Source organism: Astatotilapia calliptera, chromosome 17 (genome assembly GCF_964374335.1).
Source record: "Astatotilapia calliptera chromosome 17, fAstCal68.1, whole genome shotgun sequence".
NCBI lineage: Eukaryota > Metazoa > Chordata > Actinopteri > Cichliformes > Cichlidae > Astatotilapia > Astatotilapia calliptera.
This window is the reverse complement of record NC_137438.1, coordinates 36,477,774-36,500,159: the sequence shown is the minus strand read 5'-3', so window position 1 is coordinate 36,500,159 and position 22,386 is coordinate 36,477,774. Positions and strand designations below refer to the sequence as shown.

The following is a 22,386-nucleotide window of genomic DNA, read 5'->3' as shown; positions in this document are numbered from 1 at the left end:
AGCCAAGGATCTCTGTCTCCTCCAGCCATTGGTGTTTGGTGCCATGATCCACAGGGACGAGGCTTTCGAGGCCATCTTCACCCAGTACATGAAGATCGTGACCAGCAAACCGCCGGCCAGCGCCGAGCTCTAAAGAGCCTTCAGCACTCCTCCGCCGGGGCTGAAGTCTGATGCAGAGAACCTCGCGAGTCTCAGCCGAACTGGATGACATTCTCTAACGCCGCACTCTTCGACCGTGTGTGAGCTGCCTCCTCCTCTTCCTCATCATCATAGTCGATGATCTCGGCCCAGTTGGTGGATTTTTCTGCTTAGGCCACGTTAGAGGGAATATGTGGGTGTAGCTGGTGTTTAGTCACATGACGCTTTTCCTGTGGGTGATTATGGACAAAATTTGCTAAGAGAGGAGGATGATCAGTGTGGTTTTATCAATCATCAGGAGGCTGGTGAGGGAGGCTGGCCTCCTCTCCCACCTGCTGACCACTTGACTTAGCTGGCTGTGTGTGTGTGTGTGTGTTAATTTGCATCTTAAGTGACTCTGATGTTCTCTACTGTGGTAGGAAGACTTCATACAGCTCTCATCAACCTGGATGTATTTAAAAACAAACAGTTCAAACTGCCACATGTGTAAAAACGAGCTTTTCCAAATCACTGCAAAAACAAATATTCAGACAGGCTGAGCGGTGCTTCGCCTCATCCATGGCTGTATTTTAATTTAATTTTTTTTAAATAAAGTGTATTATTAGCTGTGATGACTGCTGACACGGGAGCCTTCCTTAGTTTACACCACCGCTGGCTTGGTCTCTCTTGTCTTGACGAAGCAAAAACGTCCACTGCTGCGTTCGGCATCCGTGTTTGTGAAACAGTGCAGTGACGTTTTCATGTTAAATGCCTTTATTTTGAAAAATGTCTTTTGGTCTTTGTAACAGATCCTTTTTTTATTTTCTCGACAAGAGCACAACACCGCCTGCTGTTTAAACTCTCGACACATGGAGACCATTTATTTGTCCCGTCTCTGCTGTTCTCCCTGCACTTTATTAAAAACTGGAAATGCTGACGTGTGTGTGTGTGTGTGTGGGGCAGCGCACGGATGTTATATGTTGGTCAGTGTTAGAAACCACTGCAGTCTCATTATTACAGCCTTCCTCTCCTCGACTCGAGGCCATGTTCAGCTGGTCTCTCAGCAGAAAGAACAGTCTGAGCGCTTTGTATTAACGGCAGATTGATGTCTGCACGCTGCACCAGACAACCATCAAACTGGCTGTGAAACCAGGAGTAGAAGATACTCTAACTGGCACATTTCTCCACACAAAGGCCCGTAAAGGCCTTTCAGCTCACTGTATCCTAAACCTTCTGAAGTCTCCTTCTGATTGGGTGACTCTACTTGTATAAGTGCTCAGCTCTTTGAGTTCAGGCTGTATAGACATGCCTGTTTCTCTTCTTTCTGCAAACACCACAGTGAGTGCTCTTTCATGTGTTCCTCTTCATCTAAATGTGAGCTGATGTTTGTTTTTTGTTTTGTTTTTTTTTTAAAAGTGTGTACATGGATAAAGGTCTTGCTTTATTTCCAGACGCTGTTCCCGGGAGCGAAGCGGGTCTTTGCCCCTCTGCGTTTATATGTAGAAGTGTATAATGCCAAACTACATCAGACACTTTAAGGTGTTTTGTGAGGCGGAGATAAAGGGCTGGAGGTCAGTTTCTCTTTAGCTCTTTGTATTTGAGATGACGGAGTAGGTGCTCCACACTCCTAGCTAAAATCTTACAAAAACACTGTTGAAAGGGAGACCTTGACATTTTTCCCCCGATATGTCACCGATCCTCAAGTAAAACCAGACTGCCCTTCAGGAACTGCCGTCAAGACTTGAAATGTCAAGGCTTCTCTTAAAGTCGATACGAGTCCTCTCGTCATCGCCGTTGTTTAGAGTCAGGCGGACTGGAGATGAAGTTGCCAGAGGTGCGATGGACCAGTTCAAACAGCTGCGTTTGATGATTATCTTAGTTAAAGCTAATGAAGGATGGATATTTTTCTTTGACATTTTCTTTTGTATGATTATTGTTTTGTTTTTGGTTTTTCGAGCCTGTTGCTAACAGGCTGCCTTTCCCAGACATGGATTTCTATTTTTATTGAGGAATAAATTCGATCCATGACCGGGGTGGGGAATACCTGTCGGATATCTGAGCAGGTGGAATCAGTAGTTAATGCTGTCTCACTGTGTGACTGGCTGGCTTGTTGTAGTCTTAAAGCTGTTACCTGAAGCCTTTTTTCTAATCTGTTAACTGTGGCAGGCAGCTCTCAGCGGGGACTGCGAGACCCCGACGGGGCTGCACTCAGATAAAGCACAGAATGTATCACGTTCTAAATGTCTAACATTATTATTTTCTTTTGCCAAATATTTGATTTTGCAGTCTGCAATATTCTGCCTACGCTCATGTTTACAGAAGGTTGTACAAAATGTATTTCTTTTTTTCTCCTTTTTTTTAAACAACCCCAGTTTGAATTCCTTTACCTCGGGAGTTATGAAAACTGGACTGCTCTTGTTCTGGAATTGATGTTTCATCAGCTCGGCACTACTCTCATGACTATCTCTGCTCAGCAACAGGATCAAACTCCAACCTTAGCAACACAAGCAGCTTTTTAACCCTCATACAGCATGTAAGCGTCCATATCCAGCATTGCAGTGATTGGTTTTTAGTGTAGTGGAAGCTGCCAGATTCCCACAGGAGGGCTTGAGCCTATCCCAGCTTTGGTGATGAACTGTCACATACCCATAACACCTTAATCTGTTCATTCAGCTGGTCCATAAAGTGAATAAGATACACAGATCGCTGAGGATGGAGGTGCCGTCAGAAACGACTGTGTTGCCTTCTCGAGGTCCTCTTCGTTCACGCTGGTGTCATCACTGTTGTATTAGCTATGTAGTTCCTCTAAGTGTGTAAATGTTGAAAGTTTTCCCATCTGCCTGATCCACGCTGTGTAGCTGTACTGGGGCTGCTCCGCGGCCTCGATCTGATGAATTAAAAAATAAACGGCACAATTAAAAAGAAACAAAACACACATCCTAAGGATTAAGTTGTACTTTGTGGACTGAGACAAAACCCATGATATTGATTGGTTAAGTGCAAATTAAAGCCCAAATGCAAAACACTGCAATCATTACGAGTTAGTAATTTGTCATCTGTGACGTGACGGGCTATAATGGCTTCCTTTTTCCTCTTTTTCTTTTTTTCCCCCCACAGCCATTTGTATACAAATGATTGAATTGTACAGTGAAAAATACCACTGAGTTTTGAAAAAGATGTGTGTATTGTAAAAGATAATGTGATGTACTTTTTTTTTTTTTAAATTAAAAGAATTTAAGGTATTTTTAAGCCTTCTGTCATCTTTTCAACTGCAGTACCTCTCTACAGCCACACGGGGTCACTGTTGGACTTTGTGTCAACACTTGAAGCCTGAGAGAAGTGGGTTGTTTTTGTCCTTTTTCCTCATTCAGCCTCCCCACAGGGGGGTCAGAGGTCAGGCTAAGCTGCCTGGTGCATCTTGCTTGAGGATGTTTCTGTACTTTAGGAATACGAAAGTAGAGAGTTTAACATGCTACACATGCCTGACCAATTTCACTCTATTTTTATGGTGATTGGATGACCAAGGGATCTATAAAGAGGTGGAGGATGGCTTGTGGGCACTTTTTCTTGCTCTTGTGACACCAGCAACAATAAATCTAAGACCATCTCCTTATGCAAGCAAGTTTTTCCCCTCTCTCATTTAGCCAAACTCAATGAATCATGGTTTGGGCCACAGCTAAGTGTCTCATGGGTAGATATGAGCAAATATAACACCACAACACACTTTTGTTTGCTAGCAGCAGAACTAAAATAGCCTTGAGGACCGACATATTCACCCATCATGCCTCCTTAATGACAACACCCTATATAAAAATGTTTCCTCCATATACATCTATCAGTGTAGCATTACAGAGTTCCACATTCACTGCAGTTTGGCATAAATGGCACCTTTTCCCCCCCAGGTAGAGAATGAGAAGTTGTTTTTGTGCCACAGTAGAAATGAACTCCATATAGTGGATTCAAGCTGTGAAAATGAAAAACCTGTCTGTGAGTCCTGATTGGAAGGTGGCATTTGTATTTCTGTGCATGGAGAAGGTATGACTGCACAAAACCAGAGAAACATTCTCCTCTAGCTACAGTATACTTATCTTGGGTGTAACAGTTTCAGCTGAAGGAATAAAGGTTTCAAAAGGGAGCTGACAGAATACTTTCCTTTTAGAGAGTGCTACGCAGAAGTGCTTTGCGTCTGCATTTATTTGAGTCGCCAGCAGAGGGCAACTCCTGCGGACAACTAGACTGCAACTTAAGAAAACGCCAGCAACAAGAAAAACACTGCAAAAGCACACAAAACGCAACGGAAATAGGAAAAAAAAACAGATTTCCAAAAGCACAAGGGAAGTGTTTCTGGGGAGACAATAACCCGACGGACCAGTTGCAGGAACCAAAATATGCTACGAACTCCGCTGGGAGACACTTAAAAGAAGTGGAGGATCTATCGGTTTTGTGAGGAAAGAAAAGATGAGAGGTAAGTGTGTTAGCCTAACTAACAGCCTAAAAATCCGTCATCATGATTAAACACACCCACCATGTTTTGGGTTCCTGCAACTGGTCCGTCAGGTTATTGCCTCCCCAGAAACACTTCCCTTGTGCTTTTGGAAATCTGTTTTTTTCCTATTTCCGTTGTCGTTTTTCCAATTTCTGTTTTGTTTTTTTCCCCATTTCCGTTGTGTTTTGTGTGCTTTTGCAGCATTTTTCTTATTGCTGGTGTTTTCTTAATTTGCAGTCCGTTTGGCCTCAAAGGGGCCACCATAAGATTAGCTAAAAACTCGATGTATGTCGGCATGGTGCCGAGTAGGTCCTTAAAAAAAACTGAAAAAAGGAGTGTCAGACCTAAAGAAAAACAATCTACAGCAGGTGGACATCATCTTAAAGTTATATCTCTAGGAAATGCGGAAACAAACATTTTAAAGGAAGGGAAACGAGTAAGCCAAATTACTCAGAAACTGGACACTGGAAAATCTGTGGCTAAAGGTCCACATTTGAAGATTGTAGTTCACATAGGTGCCAATATGTATGGAGGAACTCAGAAGAGATACAACAGTGTTTCTGATTGGAATCACTTTTTGGCATGAGAATGATCCAAACTCACTGCTAATGCAGTGTACCTGGATAGAAAACACACAGTGGAACACTATCAGTCATGGACTGGCCTCCCCAGAGCCCAGACCTCAACATAATTGAAGCTACGTGAACGAAACAAAAGGCAGAAACATCCAAAGAAGAGCTTTGAATGTCCTTCAAGAAGCCCGGAGAACTAAGCTCATTAGAACTGAACATCATTTTCACTTTGTATACTTTATTTCCATGTGTGTTATTTTCCTAGCGAGAGTTTTGCACAGTACTGTACATCAGCTAGTTTTCATTTCAGTCCACACCTGACAGCTAAATGAAAGCTCTGCAACAGAAATCAAGTTATTATTAATCCTCAAAGAAACAAAAATCAATTTTTGCTCAAGTACAAGAAAAGCAACATTTCATCCTTAACAGATTTCCTGCCGAGGACTTGTCAAAGCTCAAACACACACTGATCCTGAACCCAAAGCGATTTATTTATTTATTTTTTTTTTTAAATCGGCTTTCAAAACAGCACCTTATTCAATGATCTTTCACTTTCTCCTTTGCTCGCAAACTATTTCAAGACGGTGCCAGAGAAGCAGTGTCATGAACTTAACACAGTTTAAAGGCTGTTTGAAGCGACACTCGGTAAATGACACCTCCGAGTCATTCAGGGGCTTCTGTCTACCCCGCTGCTTTGCTTGATGGATTTAGTGTATTTTTGGTCTTCCCAAAAGAGACATCATCAAACGTGACACCATTTGCCATTTGTGCACAAATGACAGAAGTGTCTGACAGCTTGGTGCAGGACACTAACCATGTCCTTTATCCTTTTAGCTGTGACACAAATATTCAAGTGCAAGTGCAAACTACTCTCAACCTTGCCAGCTTGTGCATGTTTAAAGCTGCACCACGTTTTGTGGTTTGACCAGAAACTTTGTTAACATTTACTCTCCAGGGTGAAACAAGCTTTTAAAAAGTAAGCAAGGAGTTAGCCCGCAAAATAAAATTCTTAGATGACTACAAATGCTCACAAATCAAAGTTAAGTCAACCTGAGAGTGCTGTGTGATTGCACACCAGTAGTATCTGTTGAAAATCAGAGTTAATGGAAACAATATGGTGCAGGGGATTTGCCAAATAATAATAGTTGGAGGTATTACACAGTGTTCCCTTATCATAATTTAGAGTTGAGTCTTATGTAGTTATTAGGGGTGCAACGATCCACAAAATTCACGGTTCGGTTCGATACTTTTTCGATACAAAAAAATGTTCATCCCTTTTTAATTTGTCATTTATTAAAATTATAAATATATATTTTAACTCAAAAGTATGGTTTTTAAATGTAATGTTGCTGAAACAACAAAATAAAAAAATAAATCTATCTGATTGAGAAATCACTCATCTTTGGAAAAGAGAGTTTATTACAGAGAAATGGCTCTTTCCAAAATAAAAGCTATACTATAGCTTCTTCTGGGCTATATTCTCAGCAGCATATTAAACATATCAGGTCCCCATAAGGAGAATCATGTGCTAACAGCTGTCTAAATGACTCGGGTAAAATTTGTAGCATGCATGCTTGTTGTTTTTGTCTGCTTCCACTTGTCTTTGCACTAGGATCATGTCGGTGTAAATGTGCAGTCATATTTGTTGTGTTCCCACTAGTGCTGTCAGCGTTAATCTCGTTAAAATGACATTAACGCCATAACGCGGCAAATCTCCGTTAACGAGTTACCGCGTGGGGCTGGACGGCCAACATATTAACGAGCTAACAGCGCTAACGCACTAGTTCCCACCAATTGAGCATTGCATGGCACATCCGACATACTGTTTTACTTTTGTCCATGACGCGCTTACCTTCAGGGTCATGCTTCACATGAAAACCAAAATAGTTCCAAAGGCCAGATCTGAATGAGGGTGGGGGAGGTTCAATTTCGAGCTTAGCTTCTGTCTTGCTAGCTTGCGCTGCACTCAGTGGATCTGCACTCGACAGTGCAGCCTAGGCGGAGTAGTCGAACGCAGATTCACTGAGCGCTCAACACAGACAGCATCGTCAGAAGAAAAGTTGATAAAATAAATAAAATTTTTTGTATTGTTCGCTACATATGCTACCGAACCGAAAGCACTGTATCGAACGGTTCAATACTGATACGGGTATTGTTGCACCCCTAGTAGTTATATTGTAAGCTTAAGACCCTATAATCAAACAACCACCTATGAGGAAGCACTTGGCAAAAGTGAGAAGGAAAAACTCCATTTGAATAGGAAGAAACATCCAGTAGAACCATGTGGAAGTCACTGCTTTTAAATGTCCTAGGAACAAAAGTAAACCAGCAGTCTGAGAGGGTCTATTGGGATGAGGTCTATGAGGTCTTTAAGATAAGATGAGGTCTGATAATTTAAGACCTTATGTCTGTGGAGAAGGACCTTAAATGTGATAATTAATGTGGATAATTATACCATAACTCTTGGACACTACTTGGGTCACTGTTAAATCAATATAGGAACATTAATTGAAAAAAAAAAAAACCCAAAAAGAATAAATGAATAAATGGTTTGTGGCTGTTTATGTTGCTAAACTTTACTGTCCTCATTTTACCTTGATTTTCATGAGCATTGTGGGACGCTGTGAGTGGACTGTATGATGCTTTGTGAATTTATAATCATTATAAGTTCAACTCCTGATATAGTCCCCGGTATCAGGGGAGCCACTGCAGACATAGCTGGATGTAACTACCCACAGTAACAGAAACCTCTCTGCATTTCAAAGCCCCACTAAAAGAAAAGAAAAACACAGAAGGTACTTTCACCTTACTTATGTGGAATTATATAGCATTATATAGCTTTTTAGCATGATACTGTTTAAACATTATACTTTTAAGCAGGCTCCTGTGTGACCTTAGGGGTAAGAATAGTTGAAGTAACATCACAGGAAAAAGATGCATAGACGAGATACTAAGAAATAGCACAGACGTTGCAGTAGATAACAGGGGGGCAAAAGGGCAGCGTTAAGAACAGTCTAACACATTGGATAAGTATAGACTAGAAAAGCAGAACTAAGGAGGAGAGCGTAAACCCCCGGTGCTTAAAGATTGCACACTCATGACACTTGACATGACCCCTCACACACACCCACCTACAGTGAGACACACACACACACACATATATTACAGATAGAGACAAGTTGTTTTGATCGAAACTGTGTATGATGTATAGGCGAACGTGATAACAGAATAGCAGGAAAGGTGGGAGGTGAATAAGGAACTTTGGAATAATATAAATGTAACATTTCTAAGGACTGCCCTTCGAATCTGCAAGAGGCTTCATGCTGAGCTGATTCCCTCCTGCACAGGGGTTGAAATAAAGAAGTTGATTGAATTGAAGAAGTCTGTCTCGAGTCGTTCGTTTTGGTTTTTCACCAGGTCAGAAAAAAAGGATCGGGAGCGGCATCAGCACGCCGACACTTATTTACACGGAGTCACCTTAGCAGGTAGCTCCGTAAGTTTTCTTCTGCTGTTTTAACATTTTTAAACACTCCATGCCCTTTCTGATGCAGCCCTAATGGGATTTGGCTCCTCCTGGGATCTAACTAGGAATCTTACATTTGTTAGGAAAATGCATGAACCACTACACAATGTAGGCATGTTTTGAAACTCTACTATTAACCTTTTGTCTTTTGGAGCCACACGTTAACATGTTTACACAGCAGTGCAACATGCCGAGCTAATGCTAATAACCAAGCTAATATAGCTAAAGCTAGCAAGATTGTTTCGCTAGATCCATCCATACACTGCAAAGGTGTGTCCATACAGGAAGTGATTTGCTCATCACGTTTCTTGCTGATGGTTGGTAATTAACCACCCTGTCATGTGTCAATCAACAGCATCCTTTACCCTCATTGGTAGTCTCTCATCTCAAATTTGAGAAAGGTTTAACTCAGGAGCTGATCCTTGCTAGGTAACAGATTTATAAAATACTAGATATTCACTCACAACAATCACAAACTTCTTTAGTGGTCTGTATCACACATCAAGCCATATCATTGTCAGATATTTACACTAAAGGCTCCACAAGGCACCAACGACACAAGGTAGTGGGCGTGTATGAGGCCTCCGTTCCCACTTTGGTGTCCAGTGAAAGTAAGGGACCAGTAAACATATTTCCACCCTGCATAAGCCAAAAAAAAGTGTTTCCAGACATCTATCAAATTTCCTGCTTTTGTTTGACCTGCATGTGACTACGCTTGTTATATATATGAGGCTTAAATGGAATTTCACTCACTGATGTTTTGAGGTATAAACCAATATAAGCAAGATACTGTTTTAGGACCCAGGTTTGGGACTGACTATAGCTCAGGAGGTAAAGCGGGTCGCCTACCAGTCAGACGGGTTGGTGGTTCGCTCTCTGGATTCTCCTGTATAGTTGAGTAACCTCAGGTAAGATACTAAACCCCAAGTTGCCTGTGTCGCATCCATCACTGAGTCTGTGTGTGAATGTTAGACAGGGCATAAACACTTGCTATTTTTTGGTACCACATAAAAGGTTGTGGCATTATCATTATCCTGTGTGAAATTGTGGTAGGAAGCAAATTACTTACTATATTTTTAGGAAACCAGAAAAAGCAACTTCCAAATACAGATTTAAGAGAATCTCCTCTTTTATAATCAGCCTGTATAGTAAACCCACACTGGTGTTTTTGGTCACGTCCAGACCTCCTCTCTGGGACTGTGGTGCTGTTAGAGTTGTAGTTCTGCTTTTTAGGGCAGGATAATCTTAAACTTTTGTATTTTCTCTAAAAAAAAAAAAAAAGTTAACAATGTGGAGTTTGGTGACTTCACTTAATTCCCAGCTTAGCTGCACTGAACCTGAACAGAGCTCTAATCAGCCATAAGACTGAAAACATCTGTGTGCTGTAGCTGTGCTTCTGAGTGTGAAACATGGTGAGGTTAGGGAGATACAGACGTTTCTTTAGCTCAAAAGAAGAAGACAAAAAGAGTGTTAATTATGAGCAATTTCCACTTGAGAAACTGCAGGAATTAAAGCATCAGTTTAAAGTGAGAAAAACACTGGGTTTGTGACATTCTGACGGCACATATATACATTTAGGTTTTTGCAGTGTTCCTGCGTGCATTTAGTGGACAGTCACCAGCAGGGGTAGGTTGAGGTGACCTCTCTGTCGCTGTGTGTGGTAACTTGTGTGTGCTGGAGTGGAGAGGACAGGCATTTGGCCGCCTGGCCATCAGTCATTAGTTAAATGTTGAAATGATACTTCCCCTAAAGGATAGCAGCCCATTCTGGCTATAACTCTCCCCTCTAGCAGCTGTCAGCACCCGGCATAATGACTCCCACACACACGCATACACACAAAGTACACACACTTACCATGATGCATCTGGTTGCCTTACCAAAGGACTCATCATGGATGTTAGTGGAAATTATTGGAAAACACACAACTGAGAATCTCATCTACTACAACTAAATGATTTCCATGGAAGGAGAAACAAAACAAAACAAAAATATACTTTGCTTTGGTCTGTTGAATGCACCGCACAAATATAAGATAAGATAAGATAACCTTTATTAGTCCCACACGTGGGAAATTTGTTTTGTCACAGCAGGAAGTGGACAGTGCAAAAGTTATGAGGCAAAAATTAGAATACAATAAGAATAAATACAGTACACAACTGTACAGAATAGAATAAAATAAAATACTATATACAGTAGAATAAAATAAAATAAATATACAATAAGATAAAAATAGAATACAAATACTATATACAACTGAGTAAAAATACAACGATGACAGAAAGGATTATTGCACTTAGTATTATTGCATATGTATGGATGTGTGTGCTTGATCAGTTAAAGTCTTTATTATGGAGTCTGACAGCAGTGGGGAGGAAAGACCTGCGAAATCTCTCCGTCCCACACCGTGGGTGCCGCAGTCTCCCACTGAAGGAGCTGCTCAGTGCTGTCACAGTCTGCTGCATGGGGTGGGAGATGTTGTCCATCAGGGATGACAGCTTAGCCGCCGTTCTCCTGTCACTCACCACCTCCACTGGGTCCAGAGGGCATCCTAGAACAGAGCTGGCCCTTCGGATCACCCTGTTCAGTCTCTTCCTGTCCCCAGCAGAGATGCTGCCGCCCCAGCAGACCAAGCCATAAAAGATAGCAGAAGCCACAACAGAGTCATAGAAGGTCTTCAGGAGTGGGCCCTCCACTCCAAACGACCTGAGTCTCCGCAGCAGGTACAGCCTGCTCTGCCCTTTCCTGTAGAGGGCGTCTGAGTTATGAGTCCAGTCCAGTCTATTGTTCAGATGAAGAAAAAAAAAAAAAATGCAGCAATCCAAGTTGCCCACTTCCTCCTCTTAGCGTACTGTTCAGGCTCGGAACAGCAACACGTGCTCGCTCCTTTGTCTTTATGGATGATAGGTCTATTTATGCAGATCCGGTGTCAGCTTTACCCTCCCAGTGAACCTTTTGCTTATTACATGATGAAGACTACAAAGCCGCATCAAGAGGCGCACCCATGCTGAGAGGAAGCAGCTATTTCTGTCTGCAGGGCCGCATTGTCTGCTAATTCCCAAAGCATGTCACACAGTGTTTTACAGCACCCAGATGAGCTTTTTCAAAACTGGAGGGGGCCTTTCACAGATTGCGAGAGACAGATCCTTTGAAACCATTGGACTAGCTTTAGCGTAAGGGTTTCAACTTTCATTTTAAAAATATTGAGGTCTAGGGGTGAGTAAATGAGAAATGATTTGGCATTAAAACTTAAAACGCCAAAAAATATAATTGTATATATTTTGGGAGAATATTAAAGTTACAGAGTGTAACACTCTCACCATTAGATATCAGTAGACTTCTTACCCCTCACAATTCAAGTGTATCATCCTAGATTTGGTGGCTACTGTAGAACAAACAACTGTTCATCTGTAGTCTGGTCACTGTTTACCTCAGCTGCCAATATGTGTCCAATTCTGTTTATGCTGGAGGAGGCTGTAAAACTTTGTGAAAGGATTGTGACGAGTTGATGAGTCACTAAAGCTCACTTCTGAGCAATACTGAGTTGGGCTTTTGAGTATATCCTGATGTTTTCTGTCAGTAGGTGGGGCTGTTAGCCTCTGTTAGCTGCTTTTAGTTGCTGTTAGCTAGCAGAGGGACCCTTACTGGATACAAATGCCCTGATCGGGAGTCAAACCCCGACCTGAAGTTTAGCAGTAGAAACCTGAGAAAGAAGAGGAGGAAGAACCATCATGAAAGGACAGGCCCCTGGACAGTATAGAGGAAGTGGCTGGTCCTATCAGTGGCTGGACAAAGCTAGACTGAAAAACAGCACAGAGGCACTAATCATGGCAGCACAGGAACAAGCTCTGAGCACAAGATCCATAGAGGCTGGGGTCTATCACACCAGGCAAGACCCCAGGTGCAGGCTGTGAAAAGAAGCCCCTGAGACAATCCAGCTCATGACAGCAGGGTGGAAGATGCTAGCAGGTAGGGCATACATAGAATGCCATAACCAAGTAGCCAGCATAGTATACAGAAACATCTCTGCTGAGTATGGCCTGGAAGTCCCGAGGTCAAAATGGAGACGCCCCCTAGGGTGGTGGAGAATGACCAAGCTAAGATCCTGTCAGACTTCCTGATACTGACGGACAAAATAGTGTCTAACCAACCGGACATGGCAATGGTGAACAAGCGTGATGAGCGCAAAATTGATAACATTAATTGAGAACAATTGATAACTCACGGCTCTCCAACGGGAGATTGAGAGACCAGTGACGGACATTTAGATCGACTGTAAAATCGACATGCAGTTGTTCGCACTAAAGGAAAACCACATCCTTTCATGCGGCTACCATATCGGCGCCAGCTGTGGTCTCAAGGCTGGAGCTGGACAACAAAACGTTCTCCCTGATAACAGACTATGTTTAGACTCTTCGTTCCCATCCAACGCACCCCCATCCTGGATTCCAAACGCCTTTGAATGCTTATCTCCAAGGCCGAGGACAGACGACGGGTCTGGGCCCAGCACTGGATTAACAGCTGCAGTGCAGGATGGCGTTGTCTACATCGGCTCACCTCTCACCCCCTTACCCTTACCCTACCCCGTTGCTTGTCATACGTTTCATGATATTGTGATGTGGAGATGTATGTGCTCTCTGTGCAGAGGAGTTTTTTTTGTTCTCATGCTGACCTCCCACAAGGAACCCAGTATGAGTAGAGGTTCCAAATTACTACCTGTCTCCGACCTGTCTTCCCATGTGATGTCTGTGCTATGTATGTATGGTCAGGGGGTCCAATTTCACTGCAGGTGTAAACTTTACATGTGACAAATAAAAGGCTTGATTGATTGATTGATTGATTGACGCCCAAGCTAGGTGAGCGGCTCCAGCAAATTCCAGGATCAACATCTGAGATCTCTGTCCAGAAGAGCGCAGTCCTAGGAACAGCAAAGGTACTGCGCCGGACCCTCAAGTTCCCAGGTCTCCGGTAGAGGACCCGAGCTTGAAGGATAAATATATATAATGGAGTAGGAGTAATCTTGAAGGAAGAATAGGTGATTAGTGTTTTGGAGATGAAGAGCATGTCTTACAATATCATGAGTTTAAAGCTGGATATTGAAGGGGTGATGTTGAATGTTGTCAGTGTGTATGCCCCGTGGGTTGGATGTCATTATATGAGAAAGAAGAGTTCTGGAGTAAGTTGGATGAAGTGGTAGGGAGTGCTCACTTGTCATTTTGGTCAAGGGAACAGAGGTGATGAGGAGATGTTGGGTATGTATGGTGTTAAACAGACAAATGAATAAGAACAGATGGTCGTGGATTTTGGTGAAAGGGTGAAAATGGCTGTGGTGAACACATATTTCAGGATGGAGGAAGATGGAGTGATGTTTAAGAGTGGAGATATGCAGAAAGTGCATATGAAAGAAATAAGAACTGCAGGGAATGTAGTTGGGCAGAATCGAATGGTAGTATGTAGGATGACTGTGAAAGTCATGTAAACAGGCAATGTTATGTCTCCCAGTGATTTGTGGACTACTGTTCTAACTTTTGGCATTTTTTTCATGGGCGCTCTTGGTCATTTTTGGAACCAGATGTGACTACATCGATAAAAGGAGGAGTTATCACCTAATCAGTGTTGGGAAGGTTACTTTTAACATGCATTCCACTACAGATTACAGGATACATGCCCCAAAATGTATTTTGTAATGTACTCCATTACGTTACTCAATGAGAGTAACGTATTCTGAATACTTTGGATTACTTAATATATATTATCGTGCTTTTTACAACTACATGAATGATTTATTACTATTACTGAAGGCAACTCGCCATACTAATAGCAACTGGGATATAAAATGAATAACAGTAGGGTGGACATTAGGTAAGGCTGCACTTTTTGCAGCGATCTCGTATAGAAAACGTATATAAAACAGGTCTGCAGCTCCGAACTGTAGTAATGGGGCCTCTGGCTAATACGTCGGGTTTGTAACGTCGGGTTGCGTTTAGTGGTTGAGAGGAGGCGGCAAAACACTTAGCAGGGTAGCCAAAAGAATACACACTCGCACTGGCATTGGGAATTCCACAGCATGTTCTTTAATATACCTTCTCTTCATCAACCATATAAGCCCGGTTGAACGGCTGCAGCTTAACAAACATAGCGCGCAGTGTTTGTACAACCCATAACATTGCAAACAAAGGTGTCTGGAGAGGTAAAACATAAAATCCGTCCCTCCTCATGCACTAGCGTGCAAGCACATGTCCACACAATCGCAGAGAGAGTCAGTGGCGCATACGGATGACAACATTAACCCTCGACTTGGGTTGTCTTAAAGAGACACCACACCATTGTGACTGTTACAGGTTCCGTGTCGGGCTCGTAGCCGAAAACTAGCTTTACTTTGTTGTCTGTGTCAACGTTGCTAGCGAGAGACAGAGAGGCGTTGAAAGGCTGCTCCAACGGAACACAAACACAGTGTACAGTCGAGTCTTAATAGCTTACTTACACTGCCCATAAGGCTACATTCTTTAGGGCTATGCCTGTAACACTGTGCCTGTTGCGTTCATATTAAATATTTTTTTTAATAAAAATCTTTTTAAAATATTTCGTCACGTCATTATGCGGGCTGCAAGTAGACATGAGATTGATACACAGGCATTAGAGCCTCTTAATGCGTGTTTTGTTTGGTTTTCCACCGGCGCAGAATTACCAAAAATAGAGAGCAAAGCCGAACTTATGAAACAGGAAAATACCGCTGTGTAATCCATTTAATTCAACAAAGTAACTGTATTCTGAATACCACCTTTTTAAACAGTAACTGTATATGTATTCCCTTACTCCCCAACACTGCACCTAATACAGATGCTGGCTATCAGTAATAGGTGAAAGGATTAAATCAGGAACATTTTACAGTCAATTAGAATTTGTATCTTAGTTTTAAACAGAAACAAGGGGTATAGAGCAACGCAACGTCAATAGCAGCTAACTTTTAAATCTGCAAAAATGCAGAAACTGACTTCATGTAGAAAGACCATTGTGGATTCTGGGGCACCAACAATGGAGAGAGTCCAATTTTCAACATTTTGTAAGAGAATGTGACGACTTATAGTCAGCAACAAGGGGAAAATTCAGGGGAAGAAAACAGAGGACAAAAGAGAAACCAGTGTAAATGTTTACTTTCAGATAAGCACCGCTGACACAGAAAAAAGTAAAACTATTGATTTAAAATAATAAAAAAATAGTGTCAACACAACAGTACAAACTGCATCCACAAGGCAACTATATCAAACCATAATATTGGGTAATTCAATAGCTTTTACTTTTTATTTAACATTCATAATGCACGAGACTCTCATATGAATTAAAGATACTAAACTATATTCTGCCTACATGATGGTAAATTCCCATTATTTTACAAATTGTTCTGGTATCCCAGCTTCTAAAAACATTTTTGTTTGGTTGTTTTTTTAATTTTACTGTTTCTGTCAGACAAGTTGAATTTTAATTTCTAAATTTCTCCAGAAATTGCATAAATATGCATTAGTAGTTTGTTGTTTTTTGACCTCCCTCTCTCTTAAACAGTCCCTAATATTAGAAACACTAACATTAGCCTGCGAAGATTAACCACGAGCGTAGAATACATATGACGAAACATTCCCAAAATGTGTAAAAATATCTTATATTCGACAGCAGAACATGCAATTAAATATTAAAAAATGCGCTATAAATTAGGTGGAACCATAATAAACGAGAGGCACTTGAGCTGCTTCATGCCCCACCATATCGCTGTGATATATTGAACATAAGTAGTTATGTTAATGAGGTCATTATTTAAGCTAATTCACATTCATTAGCAAATAATTCTATGTCAGCACAGTTGTCGTCCCATAATGGCCGTAATTAATGGGGGCTCTGCATCTTAACTTATTAAGGAGTTTTCAAAAAATAAATTTGTCCTCATTAATATCTAAATTTATCCAGCGAGGTGTCTCAAAGTCGAATCAGATAATTGACTCTGCTGAACACACAGAGCACGGATTAGGTTTTATCATGTAGGTTTGTTTCTGCAGTATTTGCATGTACACAGAGAAAAACGTGCATATACTACATGAAGGAATGTGGCGCCACCTTCACCAGAAAATCATCACTTTATTGGGATTTAGATGTCTGCGATCTCGCTGCAGTCATTTTAGATTATGTATTAGTCTGATTTTTTTTTTCTTTTTTTGCTGTACCCATTTTGAATAAGCTGATTTCATATCCCTCCAGCCTCCCTGTCTCCGCGCTCATTGCCTGCAGCGCTGGGATGCTTAAAGTCACTCAGGGGTCGGCAGACTTATTCGCATTCATGCGCTGCTCCGTTTGTTGGGAACGGGTGAGTTTTGACGTACAGGGGTGCCAGCTTGGTTCACGGAAACATTTGACATGCCGGTGCCAATTAGGTCCAAAACCTTCCCTCAGGACACACACACACACACACACACACACACACACACAGAATCCCACATAAACACTCATGACCTTCCCCGAGGCCTCCAGCTGCTTGCTGTATAATGAAGACTGTGAAAGTAGAGGAGGGAAAGTCGGTGCTACGCTGCTACCGTTGCTGCTGTTACCTGAAGCCCTGCAGTGGTGCGCAGCATTTGATCTAACAGTAATGTAACTGTAGGCTGTAAAATGCATTTTTTACATATCTTGGATCAAACGAGCGTAGCCTGTGCTGATGTCTCAAATAATATGCTGCTAATATTTGAAAAAATAAAAAAGTTATGCTCTGGTTTGTTTGCACTTTTGGATTCTTGCAGTGACCTGTCTCTGAATTTGCTTTTATTTACTCTGCTTGACTGTTCTGTTAAACTGCATTTGGCTTGGATAAATCCGGTTCTGCTGACGGATAATATTCATCTTTTTTCCTCCGTAGAAACATCACGATTGCACACACAAATTGTTTTCTTACTTGGCTTGGTAAAGTTTTTCATTCATCTAGGCAAACTTTTTCCTTCTGTTATAGGTTAAAGCGTTTATTCAAAAGACATGAAACACAAGCTCAGCAGCTTCAATACATTCTGAAGTTTTGCAGCTTCAAATTGATTCTGAATTGACCAGTGGCTCCAGGAAACTAATGTGATTCTCACAATAGTAAAGCACCAAGTACAGGTAAACACATAAACACACTCATGAATGCCTCAGAGAAGATGTTCCAAATGCTTTAAGGTTTTGTGTTTTTTGTCCATAAAGGCTACGTCTACACTAATCCAGATAAACTGGAAAACGGCCTTTTCGTCTAAAAACGCTCCGCGTACACAATATCGTTTCCAGTCGTTTTCATCCACACTGAAAACGCTACGTTCCTGTACTGTGCATGCGTAAAACGTAAGAAAATTGACCTGCGTCATTTCCGTCTGCCATTTATTTACTTTTCCGGCTCTTTGAAAACAAAATATTGAGGAAAAGTGCCGAATTTTATCTGGAGCATGTACAAACTGATATTAATCTTTAATAGGGCTGTCAAAATTGAGAGCAAACAAAAGAACTGCCATACAACATCATCTGCCATCTTAGTTGAATTGGTCATATGACTAAAATGCGCCATCGTTTTCGAATGCCTCCGTTTTCGCAGTCTACACTGCAACGCAAGAACAGCGTTTTCAAATGTATCCACTTTGGAGAGCGTTTTCAAAAAGCTCAGTATTCCTTGACCAAAAACACCGTCTCAGTGTGGACGGAAGGCCAAAACACAGAGACAAAGATGTGTTTTCAAACTAAAACATAATAGCGTGGACATGGCCAAAGTCAGGTCCTCTGGTGGCATCTAGTTGTGTGCTGCTGTTTGTTTTTACTTTTATAGAAAACTAAAAATTAGGAAACTAGCATTACTAGAATCTTACTTGTAAACCTTCACTTGAATGTCTGCCCAGACTTTAACATTCAGTTTAGATTTTTTATACTGTAAATAGCACATCAGGACTTGAGCTTTTTTTGGTAACATTAGTTTTTACCATCAAAAACAAAACAAAGGTGTTGTCTTTTATAGTTATTGCCAACATAAGTGATGATGCTGAAGAGGCTCTAGAAAAGTGGAGGGAAATTTCTTAACTATTAGCTTCCTTCTACTTATTCAATCATGTGCTTTCTTACACAAACCTTTGCTGACCTTATTGTCACTGGTAGAAAGTATAAAAGATAGACGTAGCTACTGTGACTTCGCCTTTTGGTTTCTGAAGTTCCATTTAGAAGCCTTGAGATGAGCATTTCCATTGTTTCCATCATAGTTGCTAAAAATGGATGTGACAAGAAAGGATGTGTCCTGTGAAATGGAGCTGATGTTTTCTTAAGTTACAGTACATCAGACTTCTCAAGGCCGCCGTAAATATCAGGGCTAGCTTGATAGCGTTAGCTGATAACTAAGAACTGCACTATATGCACACTTTTAGCTTAAACTACACAAGCTAAAATCAAGGCTTTAAAATAGGAGGTGGATGACCTCACAGTCCCCTACATCCATTGTTTATATACAGTCTATGCTGCTGTAGTCTTAGCAGGGTTAAAACGTGTGTAAAGCATTTTATGAAATCACAAATTATGGTTAAGTTTATGGACTTAACATTCACAGCTAGGTTCATTAGCATTAACAGTATATTCATTGAATCGTATTGATTAAAATGGACTGGATGTATTGAGCACTTTGGTGTTTCACTGTAAATTCACAAAATTCTAGAATGAGCCTCAGCATTTAATGTTTATACTAGTAAACAGAATAAGCGTTGCCACATATATTAAAGGTTTTCAAGGCTTCGTGTAACCCTTTCAAATCATCAACTGTTATTTCAACTTTTGCATCACTACCGTGAAGGTTTTAAACCGCTGACCTCGACTAACCAGCGCTCTCCCGAGCTTTCTGGTCCCATTTTAACTGACTGCGCTGTTCAAATGAGCTCGACCTGACTCAACCTGCTGCACCCCACTGAGGAGGCCGCTCATGAATATTTTAACAGAAGTTTGCTTATTGCACAATGAACTGTTTTCCCCACTGCTTGGAGCCACATACACGCAGGCGCTCATGCATGAAGCCAAGCGAGCATACGCACACTTGCACACGCACGAACATGCAAAACTACATTTCCTCTCACTGCGGTAGTTCTCCTGCACTGTAAGTACAGGTACACATGCCTACACACAGATATCACACGCACACACACACACACACACACACACACACACACACTGTAATTTGATGACTTTAGATGCTAATGAGCTGTTGTGGTGTTTACCCGACACGCATGGTGGGTGTCGCATGGGGGCATCACTGCCTGTTTTTAATGATGTTTATTTGGCACACGTTTGAGGAGTGAATGAAGGGGATGAGGGGCGCGTGTGTGTGTGTGTGTGTGTGTGTGTGTGTGTGTGTGTGTGTGTGTGTGTGTGTGTGTGTGTGTGTAACTGACTGGCAGATGTTTAAGATGAAGGGGGGAACTCATCCAGCAGATATCTCCGGCAGATAACTGAACATGTCACGACCCGGCGTTCGAATGAGGAAACACGAGTGGCACTTTGTGTCTGTGCTGTTTGGGTTTTTCACTGGCATGCTCTAATTGTTATTCTCTTGTCTTGCTGATTGCTGAAGCGTGTTTGACTCTTTTGAACAGAAACAGATTTGTTAGGTTATCAAAAGGGCAGGCTTCAACTTGCATTAATGTTTCTGTGAAGTGGACCAAAATCCCTGAGCAATGTTTCCAGCACCTCGGAAAATCTCTGCCATGAAGAATTAAAGCAGCGAAAGGGTCTCCAACAACATACCAACAAGGTGTTTCTCACAGTGCGGGAGCCAGTGAGAGTATAAAAGATGATCAGAAACATATTTTTGCCACTAAATGATTTGTAGACAACAAAACTTCTAGTATGACATATTGGCTCTCACTATCTTGATTTTTTCAGAGCCAGAAAAGATCATATTTTGAGGAAAAAGCAGAGTCATAAGTTATTAGCAAAAACTAGGTAGCGTGGTTAATATGGTGCATCACACAGATACAGTTACCTGATAAAACAGTCCGAGTCATGTGGAAGCTAGAGCTTATCCCAGTTGCTACCAGCCAAGAGGCGGGGTACACCCTAGACCAGCGGTCCCCCAACCCCCGGGCCACGGACCTGTACCAGTCCGTGAGTCATTTAGCCGCGAGAGTTGAGGCTCAGGTGTGAAATGTGTGGTTTGCAGGGTTTTTATCGGTTTTCAGCGTTATTTTGTTATCGTTTTTATCGTTAACTCTGTTTTCCTGGGTCTTTTCACGTGTGTTATGAATAAATCTTCTTTTTTTCGGTACCGTTACTAGATTTATTTAGTTGTATTTATCCGCAACACCTTAAAGGCCGGTCCGTGAAAATATTGGCGGGCATAAACCGGTCCGTGGCGCAAAAAAGGTTGGGGACCGCTGCCCTAGACATACCTATCCGGTCTTTAAGTGATGACGTGATGAATCCTGCTTCGCGTTTAATAAGGCTGTTGTGTATTTAACATGTTTTAATGCTTTGTATCTTGTTCTAATTAATCTCAACAAGCCCCTAAAAACAGTGTCGGCCTCTCTCAGTTTTTATTACCGCTATTCATTTTAAAGCTCAGTTTTTAAAACCTTACGATGTAACTACAGCCCAGCCCATGCAGCGGTAATATGAATGACTAACCTCGTGTTGTGGATGGATTATCTCAGTTGTTCTCCTGACTGAAGTTTGGTCCATTTACTGCATCCTGCCATGGGATTGCATTTGTCCCTAACCATCGGGAACCCTCACGTTAACTTTTATCGAGTGGAAAAAACGTTAGCGTTCATCCTCCAGCTTCACTGTTTATATTACGCTAACATAGCTGTGTTGCTAGTGATCACGTAGCACATCATTATATACCAGCTAGCCCAACTTCAGTAACCCTACAAACGTCACTGCTGTTTAGTTTCCTGTCTTCATTTATATCGGAAGTGACAGCAGAGCTGTACATTTGAATTTGTTTCAGAAATCAGTCAGAACATGCTATATTATATTTAGATGGAAAATAGCAAGCTAACTCCGTTACATTTCATAAATTCGGTTTTCATGGATGCCTGGATGTTAAACATAATTGTTACACCTGATAAAGCAGCAACGCTGATCACTTTATTACAGATGAAAGAATTTAGACAGTTTTTAACTCTCAGTGATGCCGCAGTGATCGTGTGACTTAGGGGCCTGCAGCGGAGTTTGGGCCCAGGCACGGCTAATGACGTCAGACTTAAAAAGACCGAATGGTCTTGAATAATCTGGCCCTATCTTATCTTCAAGACCTCACAGTCTCTAGTCCTGTCTCTGTCTGTTCTCTTCTCTTTCCCCGAACCCTCAGTCGCTGCCCCTCCCTGAACCCAGTTCTGCCAGAGGTTTCTTCCTGGTAAAAGGGAGTTTTTCATTCCCACTCTTGCCAAGTATTCGCTGATTGGTTGTCTCATTATTGGGGCTTTCTCTGTATTATTGTAGGGTCTTTACCTTACATAATTTCAGTATGGAGAGATCACTTGGAAGAACTGAACATGATTTATTGAGACAGAAAAAATTAATGTGTTTGGCAATTAGACTCTGATGACCCATCACGGCAGAATGGAATCCCAGCAGCGATAGGATTTCGGACAAGACCCCCGCCCCAGAATTTCTCCTATGTGATCACACTAATAATCTCCCATTGTAGCCCAAAGATG

The 22,386-nt window shown here is 41.7% G+C and overlaps 1 protein-coding gene and 1 long non-coding RNA gene across 7 annotated transcripts in view; one reads left to right on the top strand and one right to left on the bottom strand.

Moving 5' to 3' along the window:
* The window catches only part of gramd4a (GRAM domain containing 4a), a 54,734-nt gene extending 51,375 nt beyond the window's left edge, over positions 1-3,359 (top strand). For all 6 annotated transcript variants that reach the window (XM_026146460.2, XM_080291214.1, XM_080291211.1 and 3 more), the window contains one exon: positions 26-3,359. In XM_026146460.2, the coding sequence (XP_026002245.2) occupies positions 26-133 (108 nt within the window). In that variant the 3' untranslated portion in view covers positions 134-3,359. The remainder of the gene's footprint in view (positions 1-25) is intronic.
* The window catches only part of LOC113009512 (uncharacterized), a 36,393-nt gene continuing 16,727 nt past the window's right edge, over positions 2,721-22,386 (bottom strand). Inside the window, exon 4 of the long non-coding RNA XR_013902549.1 lies at positions 2,721-3,004. This is a non-coding gene — a long non-coding RNA (uncharacterized LOC113009512). The remainder of the gene's footprint in view (positions 3,005-22,386) is intronic.